At 54.6% G+C, this 19,832-nt stretch overlaps 3 protein-coding genes across 9 annotated transcripts in view; 2 read left to right on the forward strand and 1 right to left on the reverse strand.

The window, feature by feature from the left end:
- Positions 1-5,836, reverse strand: part of UNK (unk zinc finger) — a 36,572-nt gene extending 30,736 nt beyond the window's left edge. For 5 of the 6 annotated variants that reach the window (XM_065735233.1, XM_065735235.1, XM_065735238.1 and 2 more), the window contains exon 1: positions 5,695-5,836. In XM_065735233.1, coding sequence (XP_065591305.1) covers positions 5,695-5,792 — 98 coding nt within the window. In that variant the 5' untranslated portion in view covers positions 5,793-5,836. Of the gene's footprint in view, positions 1-90; positions 154-5,694 lie in introns of those variants that run through there. The other variant, XM_065735234.1, reaches the window with a different exon arrangement.
- A 3,218-nt stretch (positions 5,837-9,054) lies between these two features.
- On the forward strand, positions 9,055-10,704 carry LOC136047883 (histone H3.3A). Its single transcript, XM_065735239.1, has 4 exons — positions 9,055-9,153; positions 9,623-9,770; positions 9,851-10,004; positions 10,104-10,704. Exons 2-4 carry the CDS (start codon positions 9,643-9,645, stop codon positions 10,230-10,232), a joined length of 411 nt encoding a protein of 136 aa, XP_065591311.1. The 5' UTR covers positions 9,055-9,153; positions 9,623-9,642; the 3' UTR covers positions 10,233-10,704.
- A 5,591-nt stretch (positions 10,705-16,295) lies between these two features.
- On the forward strand, positions 16,296-19,505 carry GALK1 (galactokinase 1). 2 transcript variants are annotated; one of them, XM_065735241.1, is made up of 8 exons: positions 16,296-16,471; positions 16,554-16,743; positions 17,022-17,141; positions 17,458-17,593; positions 17,991-18,172; positions 18,245-18,395; positions 18,649-18,811; positions 19,200-19,505. In XM_065735241.1, exons 1-8 carry the CDS (start codon positions 16,307-16,309, stop codon positions 19,269-19,271), a joined length of 1,179 nt encoding a protein of 392 aa, XP_065591313.1. In that variant the 5' UTR covers positions 16,296-16,306; the 3' UTR covers positions 19,272-19,505. The 2 variants fall into 2 exon arrangements, with proteins under 2 accessions (XP_065591313.1, XP_065591312.1); XM_065735240.1 differs by having other exon boundaries at positions 17,991-18,395.
- The last annotated feature ends 327 nt before the right edge of the window (positions 19,506-19,832 follow it).

A 19,832-nucleotide genomic window follows, 5' to 3' on the forward strand; every position in this document is an offset into this window, starting at 1 on the left:
CTAACAAAGCACAGGCAGAGTTTGCAACTGCAGCAACACTTGCGGAGGCTGGGAACAGGGTTGGGCTCCTCCAAAAGCACTGTTACTCACTCTGCAAGCTCCTTCAGCAAAACTTCCCACATGCAAGAATCTGCAATGGCAAATTCTGGGAAAAAAAAAAACAATTATTTCTACACAAGCCACTGCATAGCTCAGGCTTTCTAGGGCAGAGCCTGAGAAATGCTCAGAAAACTATCCCTCAACATCTTGCCTCACAAGAAATAAAACACAGCAGCCTTCCCTCTCCTGCCGTGCCAAGAGGCTTTGAGATTTAACAAGCAGCTCACAGGCCAGCTGCAGCCCCATCCTCACAACAGTTGTCAGACAGTGCCTCAGTCATCTGAAGATCCGAACGCATCGTGAACCATAAACATAAAACCGAAACTCCACGAGGAACGATGGCCCATCCAGAGCAGCCCCAGTCTGAAAACGAAATGGGATCTGCTTCGCTCCAGATGAAGTGCCAACCAGATGTGCAGCAAGCTCTCCAGAAAGCTTTCCATTTGTGAACAGACACTTTCTGTTTTGAGTTTGAAACAAAACACAGCTATTATCTAGCAAGCACGGACCTGCATCCCATAACACACGTGCCAGCACAAAGATAAGAGCCAGCTCTTGTTGGCTGATTTTAAAGAATCGATGAGAGCCTTTCCATTGATCCCCCCCCCCCTTCAGTACTTCAGCTGTGCCCGCTGCAGCCCAGCAGATCCTTCCCACACTGCACCAGAGCTGCACATAGATGCAGATCCAGAAGATCACTGCCACAGCAGCCTGCACGTGGGCCAGGTTTGCTGCCAGCACTGAGATGTACAGCAACACACCATGGAAGAGCAGCCAAACCCCAGGCTATGCCACAACTTTGCCGTGTGACTAATCCATATCCGAACTAATCTGGTAGCGCTCAAGATATTTTAAACGTGCAAACTCTCTTTGTTGCAGCAGAGCTGCGCAGTTGCCCTGAGGCATCTGCTGTTTTTATTTCTGTTATGATGGTAACATTAAAGTGCTATTAATAAAAGCTCCCAGTTGATTGAAATGAAGAGGAGAAAAGCCGCCTCTGAGCATACTGGGTGTGCACTGACTGCCTCTTTATTAACTGTGCTGACATGTGGAAGATGAAGATTAACAAGCAAAACAATACCGACTTTAATTCAGACTTTTGCAGATACTCATCAGGTGTCGATTCAAGAAACTATTTTCCTTTGAATGTATGTTTCTTAATCTAGAAAGAAATTCTAGGCATGCAACGATAAAAAGCGAGCCGAGGAATTTCTTAACTGCAATCAACAGTGCAACCATTCTTAACAGTGCGCTCTACAGATTCATTCGCAGTGCTCACCAACCCCTGCCAATCCTAATCACCAAAACTACCTGATAATTAAGTGCAGCAAGCTCCAGACCCACTCTGAGACAATGAAGAAATACCCTCCAGCAGTCACACGCACGTTAACCAGCAACACAGAGCACAGCTGCACGGAAAGCTGCTGGCTCCAGAAGCCCAAAATCCAGACTGCCACGCTGCAGACCGCTCCAGTGCAGGCATTCAATAGCAAGCACATACCGTGAATGCAGCCCTTCCTGTTAATGCTCCAGTGCTTTATATTTCCAACTTCCTGTTGCTATTTGCACTTCCTAATAACAGTTTGTGGTGGACTCGCGTTCAGGGAACTTCAGAGACCTCAGAAGCAGCAGCTTGTGCTCGCATGAGGAGATACACCAGTGCCCACAGGTAGCAGAGGAATGGGAAATCCCTTTTCTGGGAGCACTGACCAACTCTGTGCCTTCCTATCTCCAAGGGTACCCCCATCTCTGAAGTCTGACAATGCATTTACTCAACTTTTTTAAACAACAGATCGATCCTATTCTTGTATAAATCCACAGCACCTTAGGAAAAGCAGAGCAGCGAGGACAACACCGTGTTATTTCAGTTCTGCTGGGTGAAGAAGCCCACAACAGACAGGCTCCTAAAAGCATGTCCTAAGATTTAACCTCTTCACTACACTGAGAACACCACCTGGCCCAGGCACAGCAAAGCACCATCTCACAGCACGCATCTTTCAGAGGGTCCTAGAAGAGCAAACCACTTACAGAAAGGCACTGACTGACAAGGTGTGCACTTCACACCTGGGTTTTGGTTTTATTTGCAGGCTGCACAGCTGGGATCAGACACACTGCACTGATAGTGATAAAACACTGTCCACTGATAAGAAGATAAGGATCACTCCCTGCTACTATAAATGCTTTGAGGTGTGTCTGTGCGTGCTGTTGTTTTTGAATAGGTATTTAAATGTAGGATTTTGAGATAGGTATGGCTCTGTGTGCAAGCTCTTCATTGGAATCAAACCCATCTGCAATCTTGGTGTTCTTATTCCTTCTTCATTTCACATTTCTGTCGCTGCTGTAATCTGCATTCCTACCTAAGGCTGAGAAGCCACTAGACGAGGCCCTACTCAAACACAGGCAGATACAGAAACGCCTTGGATACGAAGTTAATTCCAGTTGTAACTACAGCATTTCATCAGCCTCATTTTCATTGCCACTTAAAGCTCAAGTGCACTACTCCTTTTCCCTCTGCATGGCTGGTATAAAAAGACTGCAAGATAAAGCCCGGGTGAGCGCAGCCTCAACCATCAGCTCACAACCAACCCGAGGATGCAGTTGGAGCGCAGCTCGCAGGGCACTAATCCGTCAGAAATTTCCCACAATTCCTTCCCCTCCTGCAAAAGACAAATTTTTGCCTTTTACGCTGCAAAGGCACTATCACAGAGCTCATCTGCTGCAGCACGAAGGATGGGTGCACTCACAGGCGCTGTGGCCCAGACCTCGAGCGAGGGCACAGCCTGCAGGGACATGGGAGCTGCACGTTTGTTCACAGGACGGCTGCTTGTACGTAAGGCCTGCGCACTCAAGAGAATTATTGTGAGCAGAGATGACCTGGGTGATGCCCAACGTGCCTGCATCCCCACGAGTTCATAACCTAACCCAGAATACTTTCAACACTGCTTCTGAACGCATGCATTTTAAACAGAGTGAGCGCACTCCTGCTTGGTTTTGTTTTAACTGAACAGGTTAACTTACCACCACCCGAACACCTCCTTCCCTGCAGGGTTATTAAGCTGTCTGACTTTCAGGTGGACGCATAGCAAACAAAGCATATTCTGCTTGCACTTATCTAAACTCTGCACGATCAATAAACACCCGAGCAGCAGATACAGCCTCTATAATTCACAATTAATGAGTTTGCTCTGACTGAAAACCAATGATGACTGTGACAGCCAAATGGACAGAGTGTGCCAAAACCGAGCGACGCAGCACCTGCAGCGCTAAGTGACCGACCCTTCACTTTCAGTTTCTTTGAACTCAGCCTCTATTCACATCAGCAGATAACACATTAAAGACAGAGATGCACACTGAAACAACCACGCCAGCCCGAGTTACAAACGGCACCAAGTCAATAATCAGCTGAGGTTTGATGAAACATCCCCTGAGCAAACCCACGTCCCAGGACAAGCGACCTGAGAAAGGAGACATGCTCCATCACCCATCGCATCCACAGACCTCATCCTGCTGCATCAGCTGTGGGATAACAAGGAACAGCCCCCCCCAATCCAATAACCCGAGTGAGCGTAACAGCAGCTGCTGAGTTGCTCACTTGAATTTCACAAATGCAATACCAGAAGCCCAGGTGAGAAATACAGCATTCATAATTCAACAGGGAAGCGTGAAAGCAGAATGAGTGTCTCCAGGAGCACCCAGCTACAACGTCATCAAAGGGCTTTTTTAGGTCCCTCTTCCCCAAGCAAACAAAGCCAAGCGGGTGGGATAGCATCCGTAATTCCACTCTGCCCAGGTTTTATTTTGTTGTACACCTGGAATAAGCGGAAAGGCTTCCAGATAAGATACAGAACTGTGCTACAAACTACACAAAAATCTCACACAGATACCAAGAGCTTCAAAATTGACCAGAATACAGAAATTGGAAGTCTTCCTAATAAATACAACACAAACTTCCCAAGATAGAGATCCCCGGTACCAGATTGCCTGTCCCCAGGGAACAGCAAAGTACGCAGATGATTAAGCTTCCCTGAGTTTACAACTTGTAACCTTCATGTCACTTTATGGAAACAAGCTATATTTAAAGGGAAAAAAAAATAAAAAAGGAAGAAAATATTTACATTTTGACAACATACAACTTTTTCCACATCAACGACCACCAAGTAAATTCCCATATGTTATCAGGAGGAGGTTTAGAGCACGATGTGACCTAGTGTACAATTCCCAAAGCACAGCTCGCATCCCACTGCCGGCGCTCTGCAGACACAAACCCATCTCTCACGAACGGTTATAGCATTCCTCCAACTGTTTTCACTGAACTATTTTTAGCATCCATCCGCAAATAAGTGTTTTTCCCCTCAGGAAATAAAGCTAATTACACCGTCACCTTTGTTCCACAGGGCTCTGTATTCCTCCTCCATCCTTTTCAGCTGCTTCGTCCCAGATCTTCCTCCTCCTCTTCCTATTTCATAAACTTCCTTCCACTGTTTCTTTCCTGATCTCTGACAATCTCTCTTCCACAGCCATGCTTAGCCACACTGCCATCTCCATTTCCCTCTACCTGACGTCCCCACAGCCTCTCCACCTCATTTTTGTGTCACCTGGGTTACATGTCACACATCTCACATGTCACCCGGGCTTTCCCCTTTCCTTCAACCACTGCTCCCCCACACAGGGACCCACCATGTCCACATGCTTCTGCCTCCCAGCTTCACTCCTATGGGACTGTCAAACTTTAACCACCGACATCACCAGAAATAAAGCCACCCACAAGCCCGAGGCTTGCAGCTTCCCAAGGACCACGACAGGATTTTTGCATGGGAAATAAAATCCAAAAGCCTTCAGTCTATGGCAGACCTGATATTGTGCACAGCCCATGGCAGGGTGCACAGCTGGCAGGCCTGCAGCAGGCACTGGATCTGTGCTGACAGAGCTCGCAGCGCAGCATGAAATCCTTGTGGGAGCACCGAACCAGCCCTCACCCTTCTGCACTGGGACACCAACAGCAACAAGCAGGGGCGACCCGTGCTGGCTTCCCGCTACAGGTGGGCAGCACAAGGAGGACAGCTCACCGCACTTTGTTTATAAACACTCTCAAACTTTATCTTCCCCAGGGGACAACACCTGAGCTGTCTCCATCCTCGCCCCCTCCTCACCGCTCCCCCTAACCCCACAATCCCCAGCGCGGCCCTCGGAGCCCTCAGCACCCACAGAGCGCTCCGCCACAGCCCAGGCTCGCTCCACGCATCCCGGGGCTGTCTCCCAGAAACGACTTTCCCCCAAAAGAGGGGCGAGCCCCTCTCTGACAGCCCCCACACGGCGACAGCCCCCGCCCCCCACCCCGCGCCGCCACCGCCCCCCCTTCCCGCGCCCCGGTGCATGCCGGGCGTGGCGGCGGCGGCGGGCGGGAGAAGAGGGGGAGCCGCTCCCCCCGCCCCTCGCTCCCCGCCCGTAAACCCCCCCCTCCCCCTCCGCCGCCCGGGGTCGGCCGCAGCCGGTGCGGCGCGAGGCGGTGCGCGGGGTTCGGCGCGTGCCGCACGCTGACGTCAGGCGCGTATTGGCGCGCGGGCGGCGGCGGCGGGGGAAGCTCTCGTTACGTACGTGTAGTGCTGCGGCTTCTCGGGCTGCGCCTGCAGCGCGCTGGCGGCGTTCGCCGGCCCGGCCGCGGCGGGGCCGCTCGCCACCGGGCCCTTGGACATGCCTCCTGCCCGCCGCCGCCGCTCCCGCCGAGGAGACCTTTATTATTCACTCTGCGCGGTCCGCACGGAGGGCGCCGCGCGCAGGCGCCGCCGCCGCCATTGCCGCCCCGGTGCGCGGGGTGGGGTGGGACTTGTAGTCCAGCCGCGCGCGCGCTCTCCGCCAACCCGGGACGCGGCCTGAGGCGACTTCCGGGAAGTCGGGACTACGACTCCCGGCGACGCCACGCGGCGGCGGGGGAAGCCGCTTCCGGCCGCGAGGAGGACGACGGGAGTTGCAGTCCGGGGCGAAGCGCGACGGCGCCCCCTGGCGTTGGGGGCCCGGGACTGCGACTGCGCCGGGGATTGGGAAGAGAAAGATAAAGCGGAGAAAGACGAAGAGGAGGAAGGTGAGGAAGAGGATCCAGGGAGCAGCAAGCGGCATACCTCGGGGCGGGTGACACAAAACCCTCACGGACTCCAGGTCAGCTCAGGCCTGCGCCTCTCAGCCCGGTTGTGCCCGACACGGAACCGACCGGACAGTGCCACCTCACCCCGCAGGAAGCACTGCACCGCTGTGCTGGGACTTTGATCCCTTGCGGCACACGGGGCAGCTTCACTCACCGCTGCCCTGGTTGCATGGTAAAGGGCACCGAGGATTTCAATGGCAAACTTTTTTTTTTTTTTTTTTAAACCTCTGTCAAAGGTTGAGCGGTGTTAATAATAAACTCTCAGGCCCGGTCTGTGCCATTGAGGTAAATCGCTCCTTGAATTGCTGCTCACAGTGCTGCAGCACCGACCGTGGGCTGTTGGCAGCTCGTTCCCTGTGTCTGCAGGACTCAGCCGTATGCCACCAACACCATTCTCACGTACCACCCCTCCCCAGGAGGCTGGAGCACCATAATTACACGGCTTCTGCTCACGTTGGGCAACTTCTTCATGAAAAAATCACTGCGTGTGGAAGTACTTCGTACCTACGTGCATGCATCTTTGTGTCCAACGCACAAACACCGCCAGCAATGAAGCTGCAGGAAAAAGACCTTCAACAAACAGCTGCTCATGCACAGGGATTTGGAAAGCACTGACTCCAGGCATTGTGTGCTGCTGTTTACTTGACAAGCCAGAGCAGACACTGCTTCCTCTTCAGCTCTCTTCTGTTTCGCAGTCGGGAACACGCAGCACTCTGCTAGGTGACAGCATGCAGAGTATGCAGCTATGTGTGCCCTGGGTGCACTTACCTCTATCTGCGTACACATCTTTGCCTACACAGTGTTCATTTTGTCTCCTCAGCTTTGCTGCATACGCCTTTTCATCTTCTGTTTAACCTACCAGGATGTACAGCTTTTCTCCAGTCTTTATTCCAAGAGAACAAAGCCCAAAAGTGTCTAAAATTAGAAGCATAAGCAATCATCGGTACAAATGGGAGAGGAAATATCTGAGGAGAAATGTCTCTCGACTCCTGGTAAGAAACACTGTGCTCAGGTCAGCAATAGTATGGTATGCTTCTAAAACATCAAATTTAAAATACATGAAACTGTCGGAGCAGATTTCTAGATTTCTTTCTTCCCTAAGCCTGAACAACTCGGACTAAAGGGCAGCTCTTTATTTCACATCTCCATTTTCCAAACCACCTCAAATGCAAATGATTGTTTACGCACCTCCTGGGCCATCCCACTGCTGGGCTGCTTTTTGTCTCTGAGAAGTAATTTGTGTTTTTCTTCACGAGGACCAAAGAGAAAATTAACCTGTGAAGGTGGTCAGGGGGCCAAGGAGACGTAGGTGAGGCAGTGTCCCCCCAGCAGCTGCACGTGATGGTTCTGTTGCACCACGCTGGAGCACATTGCTTGAGTTACCAGGAAGGGGAGAAGCAAGGAACGCTCAGTGCTACGTGCAGAGCTGCCACGGATCTGCTCTGCCTCTTGTGCCAGGCGTTGGCCTGAGGGATGCAGGCATCTGGGGAGGATGCAAAACCTCATGCAAAGTCTGCCTTGTTACATCTGAGTGCTGAGTGCAGATACCTTTGGGAGCGGCTGTTTGCGTTCTCCCCATGTTCTGTGTGCTACAACTGCGGGGCATTTGGGACCTGTTCTTCCTGACCATGGGGGCAAGACCTGCCTCCACCCCCAGCAGCTGCTGCAAATACAATGAAGTAACACTACACAGCAAGGCACAAGTGGAGCGAGCAACCCGCCCAAAAATATGCCAACTTTTTATTTAATTGCTATTATCTTCCTAAATGTTACCAACAGGCATTATGGATTCTGCCTTCTTACTTCCCAAAACTTTGTAATTAACTTTGGAGTTTGAAGACAGCCCACAAAGTGAGTGGGAATGTGGTTTTAGGGAGGTGGAGAGCAGCATTGCAGAGAGGCCCAGCTGCGGTGTGTGTACTCCCAGGCTCTCCCGCAGGATACGCACGTCCCGGGGTGATGCTCCCGCTGCCAGGGAACAGCGATGCCTTTAGGGAGGCGACACATCAGTAGGACTGCCCAGATCCAAAACCAAATCCCGTGGCAAGCGTTCCTAACCCACCACACAGCTGCTCCCGTTCATAAAGCCAGAGGACGGATGCTGCAACCGCCGCTATGGGGCTGGGGCTGCACGGTGCCGGACCGGGCATCCCGCCCCGAGCCCACGCAACAAGCTCTTCCACCTCTCCCCTCCGCCAGCGGCCCGAGCCAGCCCCTAGCGTGTGCCCGACGCCTGCGTGTGTCCGCTGTCCCCTCGGCCGGGGGAGTGGAGGAGGGGGGTCCCGGCCATTCCCCGCGGCGCGGCCCGGCCCCGCCGCCCGCGGTCTCTACACCGCACGCCGCGAAAGGCATTTTGTGGCGGGGCCGGGGGCGGGCCGGCAGGCGGCGGGGCCAAGCAGTCCCTGCACCGGGACCGCCCGCTGAGGCCCGGGGAGCCAGCGGTCCGCCGCCAGTCGCCCCGCCGCCGCTCGTCCCGCTCCTATTGACTTTCCATTGTGGAGCTTTGCAACAAAGGGTAGGATCCAAACCGTGCCCTGTTTCATCCAATCAGCGCGCAGAGCGCTAGCCCGCCGTCTATTGGCCCCTTCTCGTCTCACAGTACCCAATCAGTCGCCGACTTTAACAACCAATCAGCGGCCGGGCAGGCACCCAATCAACGCCAAGGAACAGGAGCACGGCCTTTGTGTCTTGAGACGTCACGGCGCCGGCGGAGGTCCCGGCCAATCGAGCGGCGCGCTGCTTCCAGGCATTGTGAGGTCACCGCGCCGTGTGCCGCCCCCATTATAAAGGATGCGTCCCCGCGGTGGGGAGGGGGCAGTGTGGGGGTAGTTGCGAACGGAGTTGGTTCTTCTTGGAGCAGCGCAGATTTCGGTGCGCAGCGATATCGGCGCTGGTGCCTCCCTTGTCTTCAGGAGGTGAGTGACACACGCCGGGTGTGTAGCGCGGTGGGCTGCGGTGCTGCGTGGCCTTCCGAGGCCTTGGTTTGGGTTTTTTTTTTTCCCGAGCTTGGCGGATAGATCGGGCCTTGCCTACGTGCCCTGAGTCACGGCCGCTCCCCATCCCCCCCCTTCGCTTCTCCGGGGTGGCCCGGCAGGAAGGAGGAGGCGGTGTGATTCAGTTCGCTTCCCCGGGGAAGGGAGCGGTCGGGCCGCACCGCGGAGCGGGGGCGGAGGAGGAACCGTGACTCCTCCTCCTCCCGGGGGAGGCCGCTGGCCGCCTGCCCGTCTCAGCGGCGGGGGAGGGGGCGGCCCGCCGGCATCTGCCGCTTCTGGGGCTTGAGGGGATTGAAGGCGGGGGGAGCTCCGCACGGCTGGGCCCGGCGGGTCGTGTTGACTCGAGGCTCGGGAGGACAGGGCCGCGTCTCACGAGTGCGTGTCCTCGTAGGTAGGTAAGCGAGGAAAAAAATGGCTCGTACAAAGCAGACTGCCCGCAAATCCACCGGGGGGAAGGCTCCGCGCAAGCAGCTGGCCACCAAGGCGGCCCGGAAAAGCGCTCCCTCTACTGGTGGCGTCAAGAAGCCTCACCGCTACAGGTAAGGCTGCCGGCATGCTGTGCTGCGGCCCGGCTGCCGCTGCCCTGCCCTGCCTCACCGCTCACTGCTTCTCCACTCAGGCCGGGCACCGTCGCGCTCCGTGAAATCCGTCGCTATCAGAAATCCACGGAGCTGCTGATCCGCAAGCTGCCCTTCCAGCGGCTGGTCAGGGAAATCGCCCAGGATTTCAAAACGGACTTGAGGTTCCAGAGCGCGGCCATCGGTGCGCTGCAGGTAGTGCTGGTGGCCTGCTCGGGGCTCGTGGTGCGCAGTGTGCTTCGCTGAAAGGCTCTGGCGTTGGTTCTAACGTTTCTTCTTGTCCTCTTGAAACAGGAGGCGAGCGAAGCGTATCTGGTGGGTCTGTTTGAAGACACAAACCTGTGTGCCATCCATGCCAAGAGAGTCACCATCATGCCCAAAGATATCCAGTTGGCTCGCAGGATACGGGGAGAGAGAGCTTAAGTGAAGGCCGTTTTTATGGTGTTTTGTAGTAAATTCTGTAAAATACTTTGGTTTTAATTTGTGACTTTTTTGTAAGAAATTGTTTATAATATGTTGCATTTGTACTTAAGTCATTCCATCTTTCACTCAGGATGAATGCTAAAAGTGACTGTTCACATAAACCTCAGTGATGTGAGCCTTGTTGCTCAGGAGTGACAAGTTGCTAATATGCAGAAGGGATGGGTGATCTTTCTTGCTTCTCATGCATGTTTCTGTATGTTAATGACTTGTTGGGTAGCTAAACTTGTAAGGTACTAGAATTGATATAAATGTGTACAGGGTCCTTTTGCAATAAAACTGGTTATGACTTGATCCAAGTGTTTAACAATTGGGGCTGTTAGTCTGACCATACATCACTGTGATCAAATGTGGACTTTTTCAGAGGGTGAAACTACAACTCTTAACCACAGTGTAACTTACAGTTTCCTAAAAACGTAAACCTGGCAGCTATAGAATACACTATGTGCATTTATAATAGCTATTTTATATATTGTAGTGTCGACATTTTTAAATTAAATGTTTTACATTCACATGTGAGGAGTCTTTGTCATTTGGTTTGTATGGGCTTGGAGCAGCTGATCCCTGGCTCCAGTATGTTAGCAGCTCAGCTTCCTGCCGGTGGGGCAGTGCCTCACCCTGGCTCCCCTGGATGTTTTTAGGAGGCCTGAGTCATGCTCAGCCAGGAGGAGCAGTCTGACAGGCACAGACAGGGGCTGGCCTTCCCTCGATGTGGGGCTCTTAGTGTTGTGGCCCAGCTTGAGAGCTAACTTCTGTTTTTTTTCTCCCCTCCCCCTACATTTAAGGGAAGCTTTTCTTTGCAGTAGCGTGGCTGGCCTGCCTGAAATGAGTCCAGCAGCATCTGCCCTGCTTAGGTCAGGGCTGTGGGATCTCACCCTGTGACTAAGCCCAGGACAACCAGAAAAACTGATGATACAGCCAGAGGGCACAGGGGCTGCTAAGCAAATGGGAGAGGGCTGCTAGAGCCTCCTTTCCCATCGAAGCTTTTTTTGATGAAGCAGGATTAGGCATAAACCTTCACCTGAGGACAACCAACCCTTCAGGCTCTCTGCCAGCAGGTCTGGTTTTCTTACAGCATCCCTGGGAACGGCCCTCCCTTAAGCTGTGGCACAGGAGAGCTGCTCAGGCTACATCTGAAACGGGTAATTAACATTGAGATTACATTGTTAGGCCAGTTCTGAAGAACAAGCCATGCGGGTAAGGCTGAAGTTGAGACAGGTTGCACAGGGAGTAGCAAAAGCCAGTCCACCTTGGTTTATTTCAATGAAAAAAATGCAGGCAAGGGGCAACCACTTTAAGAGCAGACACACGTGCAGCCCTTCCTTCCACAGCAACGTCCTGCGTGTATAAAAACACCTGCCTAGCTCCAGTTTGAGGAGCCAGAGCCTGCATCTCACAGCTGTCACCAGAGCACGGCCCTCCCTTGTCAGACAAACCACTCGGTGTGTTCAAATCCTGCAGCTGGAGAAACAAGCGCTCGTTACCACGGGCAATTAATTGCACAACGTCCTCCTCTGCTCCAAACGCACGCACCTCAGCACGTTTATCATCCGCTAAAAGCATTTCCGAGCGACTCGAGGTTTTAAACAGCGCTTTCCCTCCCTGCTCGAGGAGCAGGGAAAAGCGATTGACTGCATCTGAAACGCGAAGTTAAAGGCTTCACGGCGCCGGCAGGGGAGGGCTGCGGCTCTCAGCACCTCGGGCTGGCCGGCTCTGATCCCGGGCACTGCTCAGCCGCCTGGGAGCTGGGCCTGACAGCACAGCCGGCTGGGGGACACCTGGCAAGGGCATCCCACAGGAGCCCCGAGGGTCACCCAACCCAGGGAGCAGCATAGCTTGCATTTAGGCAAGTCAAAAATAGAAACCACGAGCGGTGAGATTTACTAACGCTTGGCCTGGTGTTAGATTGCAGGAGTGGGCTGAGCTCCTGGAGAAGTACACTGTAAAATAACATCCCTCGAAAACAAAGGCTGCCTCCGAGGACTCGGTGCAAGCAGGGAAACGTGTGGGTATGCCTGGAAGCTGCTGCTTAAAATAATGGTCGAGCTGTTCTGAAGGAAAAAAATATATCAAAACAAAGAAAACCAACCCCAAACTATCCAAGTACCCATTCATCTCCATAATCTCAACAAAAGAAATTAAGCTAGCTCTTGCATGTGGTGGAATGGAGTGGCAATTCCTGGTGCTCCGCATTTCACTGTAATTATATCTGAAGAAATAAAACGTTCCCTCACCAATTCTCTGGATGATTTCCCCACGTTCTTGCTCAGAACTCGATGCAAACACCAGGCACTCAAACGTGCTCCCTCTGGGGAAGCTCTAAATATGGAAACAAATGCATCAGCCCACAGCTCCGCAGCAATCCCAGCAGCAGCCCCGTGCTCCCACCCCCACCCCCTCTGCGTGCCCACTTTGCACTGGGACACCCAATCTCAGCCCCACGTCGGCCAAAGCAGTGTCAGAGCAGCACAGCAGCCCTCGGGGCTCCCTGCCCCTGTGGGGTGGGGGAACCCATCACAAGGATGCTCACATGACACAGAAGGGGAAGACATTGCTGGTCTGGGGGCAGCGTCCCACGCAGGAGACTGCGGGATAGGGGTGGTGGAACAGGACCTGCATTGGGGACAAGTGGGAGGATGGAGGGCTGTGTGCAGACAGCACGAGCCCCACGCAGAACCCCTCTGCAGCTCCATGCACGAGCCAGAGAGAGGAGGCCCACTGCTCACCCTGGGAGAGGCCTTCTCTTGGACAAGGATTTCCGTTTCCTTCATGTCAAATAAAACCTGGAAAGGAGAAAGGGGAAAATAAAGCCCCAGTGGCCACAGCACCCAAGCTCTATTTTTAATAAGATTGCTTGCAAGGCTATTCAAAAGCAGAGTGATGAATTGCAGCGAAGCGCAGCTTGTTTCACAGAGCTGCCTGTTGCTGGTGTTCCACTGGTGGGAAGGGGGCTGCAAATTCAATGTAGCTTCATTCTGCTTCAGATGTGGGGTTGCAAGAAAGAAAGAAGAAAGCAACCAAACAAAACAAGAGGAGAAGTGGGATGAAAATGCATGGGCCTTCAGTCTTCCAAGGGTCTCCCAGCACTGTGGATGAAACAGCAGCATCGTGGCTGTGTCCCAGCTCTCAAGCCACCAGTTTGGGCTCAGCAGAAGACAAGCACCCACAAGCTGGCTCCATGGACCATCCCATGGGGATCCAACAGAGGAGAAAAGCACCCAAGACATCCACAGCCTCAGCCCTGGGGGTGCTTCTTTCTGCCCTTTTGGGGCCGCCTGGGTCTCCAGGTCCTGATGGCTCATACCTCACCACCATGCCCAGCGCTCGGCACGGGTCTGTCTTGTACATGACACACACCTGGAAAAGAGGAGTGGCAGTGACAGCACCCATGGAATGGGCACAGGACACCCAGCATGACCAGGATGGGGCAGCATGAAGACCCCTCCCTGGGGAATCACTTCTGGCACAGAAACCAAATCAAAGCTTTAGGAACTGCTCCACAGTGCCTGACAATGGATGAGGACCATTGGTGGCCTCCTGTCCCCATCCATCCTTAAATGCCAGGCCCAGATCGGGGGATACAGATTCCAACAGATATGACCTAAAGCTAATAATGAGCCCTATAAGGGGGTTTTGAATCCCACCCCCCCCCCCCCAATCCCATGCAAACAAGCCCCATAAATGAGTTCTGAGCCCCCTCCCTTACCCCCACACAGCCACTGCTCCTGCCCCGGGCTGCTCACAGCAGTGCTCGCTGTCACATCACATTACTCAGGGCCCCGAAACACGGCCAGTTCAGCTGGGAGCACTCATGCCCATTGAGGCATGAACGCTGTCAGGCAGAAGCTCTGCCTCCTGACCACACGTGCAGGCTTCCTGCAGCCACAGTCCCAGTGCTGGGCCACTCCTTGGGGTTTATTTGGGGGTTTAGAAGGTGGCAGAGGGATGATCTTGATTTTTCTGGAAGCCATCAAGGCATCCCTGCTGCTCGCAGCCTTGGAATGCACAAATATTTCATTGAGCAAACAGAAGAGCAAGATCAAATGACCCAGGCCCTGCATGTCGTCCCAGAAAAATGGTGGTTTTTTTGGCAAGGAAGAGGGGAAAGCAGCGTGGGGAAGCTGCATCTATGTCAGTGCTGCTTGGCTTGGTCCTACACACCCAGGGCTGTGCTGGATCAGCGCCTGCTGACAGCTCAAGCACCCAGCATGCTCCAACCCCGGCACGGAGGCAGCTCCGCGTGCATCCCTACAACTGCAGATGGCCAGAGCCCTGCTGCCATCCCTCCAACCCCAACCACTCCTTGTTTTCCCCATCTGACATCCCAGCAAGAGCCAGAGCAGGCGGCGGCAGGGAGCACTTACCGGCAGCAGCCAGCTTGAACAAAGCAGTGCAGTGCTGGTGAGGAAGGGGCCATGCCCCCACCCCACCGTTCATCCCTGCACCTGCAGGTCCAGGGAGAAATCCACCTCCACCAGCACCAGCAGCAGAGAGATGAACGGCTCTGCAGGGGGAGAAGGGACACAGGCAGTTGTGGTCTCGCAGGGATACGGCCAAGGTCCAAATGCAGCCATCTGCAGCATCACTAACAATGCTGTAGGGAGCAAGCCCCCAAATTCACCCCAGCAGCACTCAGAGCCACCCCCTGAAACCTGCTGAGGAGCTACACCAGCACTTATGGGGCTGTTAACGTGGGGTTACTCATCAAAGCCAAAGCTGTCACAATGGCCAGGTCACCTAAGGGGTGCAGGGACCTCACAGCCAAGAATTAACAAGGAAAACACTTCCAAAGCAATTTGCTCATTTCCGAGACACTAAAATCAACCTTAACTTGTCTCAAGCCCCACTTCAACCCTCCCACCCCCTTTTCCATCACTGCAGTGGCCTGTTTCACCACTATCACCAAGTTCAGCTTAGAAAAACCATAGCACGTTTCCCGTGGGAAAAAAAACAAAACGCAATGAGATCGAAACCCCATCCTACCCCGCAGCTCTTCGTCGCCCAGGACGGAGCTCGATGGGTCATAGAACTGAAACACAAGCCCTGTGAGGCCACTGCAGTGCCACGGGGAACCCAGCAGTCCCCACTCCACGCGTGGCACCTCCAGGAGCCAGGAGCTCTGTGCCAGCTGCTGCATGGCCACTGCCCGCACCTTGCCTTCGTGCACGTGGAGGCCCTGCAGAGGCTGCTGGACAGAGGGCTCGGTCTGCTTGGGGAAAAGGGGAGGGTTTGAGGTTAACACACGGGGCAGAATCCACGGACTTTGGGATTTGGGTTGCTCGGGGAGAAGGGAATGGTTTGGGGGTTAATGCGCTGGGGAGTCTTCAGGATCTTTGGGGTTTAATGCAGGGAGGAACGTTCAGTCTCTGGGATTCAATCTGATGGGGGAGAAGGGAAGGGTTTGGGGTTTAACCCATAGGGCAGCACTGCGGGTTTTGGGATTCAGTTCGCTTAGGGAGAGAGGGAAGTGGTTTAGGATTTAACACCTAGGACAGCCTTCAGACTCATTGGGGCTTAACACACGGAGAAATGTCCTCTCCACAGACAGAGACGGTGGGAGGTGGGGGGGGGTATTGGCAGATACTGGCACGGCTTTGGGTAGCGAATATAACGCGTGTATATGCAGACATCTAAGCATATACGTGCTCTGTATGTAGGTACCTATGTAAGTATGTAGGTATGTATCTTCATCTTATTGTATTCTCTATTATTATGTATTTGTATATGGATACATGTGTAATCGTATGAATATACATATGCTTATATGCAGATAGATGAATAATAATCGGTAATAATGTGATAATAAAATAAATATAAAGCATACATAGATACATAGGTACAGGTATAGACAGACATAACACAACTATAGGCTCCCATCTCTCCTGCGGGGTCACGCACGTCGTCGCCGCCCCTCAGAGCCGCGGGTTCGAGTCCCGCCGCCGCCGGAACGGATCGTGGCCGGGACCGGGGCGGGGCGGGCAGCTGTCCCCTCCCGGTGGGGGCGGAGCGGAGCGGCGATGGCGGCGGTGGCGGAAGGCGGTCGGTGCCCGCTGCTGGCGGCCGCCCGCGGCGCGTACGAGGCGGCCTTCGGGGGTTCGGCGGCCGTGGCTGCGTGGGCCCCCGGGAGGGTCAACCTCATCGGCGAGCACACCGATTACAACGACGGTTTCGTGCTGCCCATGGTAAGGGGGGGCCGCGGGGACGTGGCCGTGGGGCTGGCGCTGAGCATGTGTCTCACCCCCCCTCCCTCCACCTCCCCCGCAGGCCCTGCAGCTGGGCACGGTGCTGGTGGGCTCCCCCACGCGGGACGGGACCGTCTCCATCCTCACCACCGCGCCGGGAGCGGACGAGCCCCATAGGGTGCAGTTCCCGGCTCCCACCCTAAGCCATCCCCTGAGCCCGGGGCAGCCACACTGGGCCAACTACGTCAAAGGTGTGATCCAGCACTACCGGGGTAAGGCCGGAGCCCCTGGTGTAGGGTCACGCAGGGTTTCCCGTGGGCTGGAGGCTGGTGCACACTAGGAAGTCTGCGTGGAGCATCATGGAGCGCTGGTGCCATCCCACAGCTGCTGTCGGGTCCAGGCTTTGGTGGAGCACTGTGCTGTGGGTCACCATGCGTTTAAAATAGGACACTGCAAGGGCTCTCCCCTCTGCCAGGAGCCGGTTCCCCATGGGGCAGGGCAGCCCCAAGCCCTGTGGGGACTCGTGGCTCCTCTCCTCCTGTTCCTGCAGGAGGTCCTGTGCCAGGTTTCAACGCTGTGATCGCCAGTGATGTCCCCCTGGGTGGTGGCCTCTCCAGCTCTGCCTCTTTGGAGGTGGCCACGTACACCTTCCTGCAGCAGCTCTGCCCCGGTATGGCCCCCATCCCTGGATTTGTTTGTAGGATGAGGGTGTCCTCAGGGAGGTTCTGGGGAGATGCTGCTGTGGGATGAAGCACAGCTCTTGCTCAAGCTGCCCATGTCCCTAAAGCCCATGGGTGAAGTGTTCCCTTTGGAGCATCATCTCCCCACCCTCATGTCCCCAAAAATGCAAACCCCATCCCTCAGGGCTTCCCCTGCACCCCGTGAACTGAAAATCCTCCCAGGGGAGGAGCGGGGGTTCAGTATTGGGCACCTTGTGTGGTGCCCATCCCATCGCTGCTCACCTTCTCCTCTCTTCCCTGCCACAGACGATGGTGATTTGGTGGCCAAGGCGCTGGCATGCCAGCAGGCAGAGCACACGTTTGCCAGCATGCCCTGTGGGATCATGGACCAGTTCATTTCAGTGATGGGCAAAGAGAGCCACGCACTGCTCATTGACTGCAGGTCAGTCCTGGGCACCGCCTGCTGGACCCACGGCCATGACATACCTACAGCCACAGGAGGTGTTAACCCCCAACCCAAAAACCCACCGTGAGGCTGGGTGTCCAAAAGTCCCATTGGAGCATCCGAGGAGGTGGTTCCTCCTTGCGCCGATTGCATAGGCAGTGTCATTATGGTCTAGTTTTGGACTAGTGGGGTCTAATTTCAGACTAGTGGGGTCTAATTTTGGACTAGTGGGGTCTAATTTCAGACTTGGTGGGATCTAGCTTAGGACTAACAATTGGAACGGTTAGGGTTAGGGTGAACACTGCTGGAATGAAACCCTAAACCACGCAGACTTTGCCCCTGCTGGGTGCCACGTGGCCGCAGTGGGGACGGGCTCTGTGCCACCTCCCTGCAGGTCCCTGGATGCTGTCCCCGTCCCTCTGTGTGATGCCAACCTGGCCGTCCTCATCACCAACTCCAACGTGCGGCACGCGCTGTCGGGCAGCGAGTACCCCACGCGGCGGAGGCAGTGCCAGGAGGCGGCGGCGGCACTGGGCAGGAGCAGCCTGCGAGATGTCACCATGGCCGAGCTGGAAGGTGGGCACGGGGCATCTGTTGGCTCCAGGCACTGTGGGGTTTGCTGTAGGGTGTATATGTGTGTCTGTGCAGCGTCCAGGAGCCGGCTGGGGGAGGAGGTGTACCGCCGTGCCAGGCACGTTGTCGGGGAGATCGAGCGCACGGCGCGGGCAGCGCAGGCGCTGCAGGATGGGGATTATGTCACGTTTGGGATGCTGATGGTGGAGAGCCACAACTCCCTGCGGTGAGCATGGGACAGCACGGGGATTTCTATGCTGTGTGGTAGGGAGAGGAGGAGGGAGAATGGTTCGAAGCTAAAAAGAGGGGAGATTTGATGAGGGCGGTGAGGTGGGTGCCCCAACCCTGGAGGTGCCCAAGGTGATGGATGGGGCCTGGGCAGCCTGAGCTGGTGGGGGGCAACCAGCCCACAGGAGCGGGTTGAAACTGGATGGCTGAAAGGTCTCATCCAACCCAACCGTTCTGCGTTATGATTTTAGGGATGACTATGCTGTGAGCTGCCCGGAGCTGGACCAGCTGGTGGCAGCAGCCCTGGAGGTCGATGGGGTGTACGGCAGTCGGATGACAGGAGGTGGCTTTGGAGGCTGTACAGTGACTCTGCTGGTGGCTGAGGCTGCAGAGAGGGCCCAGCAGCACATCCAGGTACACCACAGTGAAGCACCCAGAGCTTGACTTACAGCTCCCCAGACCACCCCAAGGCAATGGTGCCCACCCCAAGCGATGATGCTGAAGCTGTGATCCTAAGGCACTTAGGGCTGAGGCACCCCATGTCTGTTGTTGCTGAGCTCTTGAGGGCGGTTTAGCACTGTGCTGACTGCAGAGAGCCACAGAAGGATTTTATTATATTGATAAAAAAAGAGCTAAAAGTGCCAGGTGAGCTTCAGGGCAGCTAAAACCATCTAGGGAACAGTAATCCCTGGGCAACGTGGAGCTCAGTGCTGGTAGCTGCAGCCTGGGGAAGATGTTAGTGCAACAAGTGCATACTCCTGGCATTGGAGACCTGCACTTACTGCTCCTCCTGTCCCTGTAGGAGAAGTACAGTGGCACAGCAACCTTCTACATCACCAAACCCTCAGATGGGGCAAAGGTGCTGCCCCTGTAGAGAAAGCCCTGCATCCCTGCTGGGATCACCTTCCCAGGGAGCACGAATGCCTGGAGCGCATTGTCATGCACCTGCTGGTGGGGGGTGGAGGGTTTGGGGGTGATGGGAAGTGGGGAAATAATGTAATTAGAAAGAAGAAACGGGATAACTGTAGAGAAAACATTTATTGAGTGCACAGAGCTGCTGCTGGGTTGACCCGGAGCACCAGCAGCCCTAGGGACCAGGTGAGAATTAAAAGTGATGACACTTGGGGCACAGCACAGCCGTGAGGGCACACGTGCATAGGGGGTGTGTGCTGCTGGGAGCAGCATGCTGTGCCCTGCTCTGGACAGAACAACCTTGGGGTAGGGTGCTGGAAAGGGGCCTGAACTCATTTCTTCTCAGTGCTTCTCCTCAGTCGTGGTCCAAAAGTATCCTCATCGCTCTGCGTAGATCTCATTCACCTCCATTGTTCTGTTTGTTTTTTTTTTTTAATAAAATAATAAAATACATTTATATATTTATATATATATACTACCAAAACTGTACAATATTGTATGCCAAAAAAGAAAAAGCATCAGA

The sequence above is a fragment of the Cyrtonyx montezumae genome, unplaced genomic scaffold (genome assembly GCF_038088225.1).
Source record: "Cyrtonyx montezumae isolate F1298 unplaced genomic scaffold, pur_monq_1.0 scaffold_19, whole genome shotgun sequence".
Classification (NCBI taxonomy): Eukaryota; Metazoa; Chordata; class Aves; order Galliformes; family Odontophoridae; genus Cyrtonyx; species Cyrtonyx montezumae.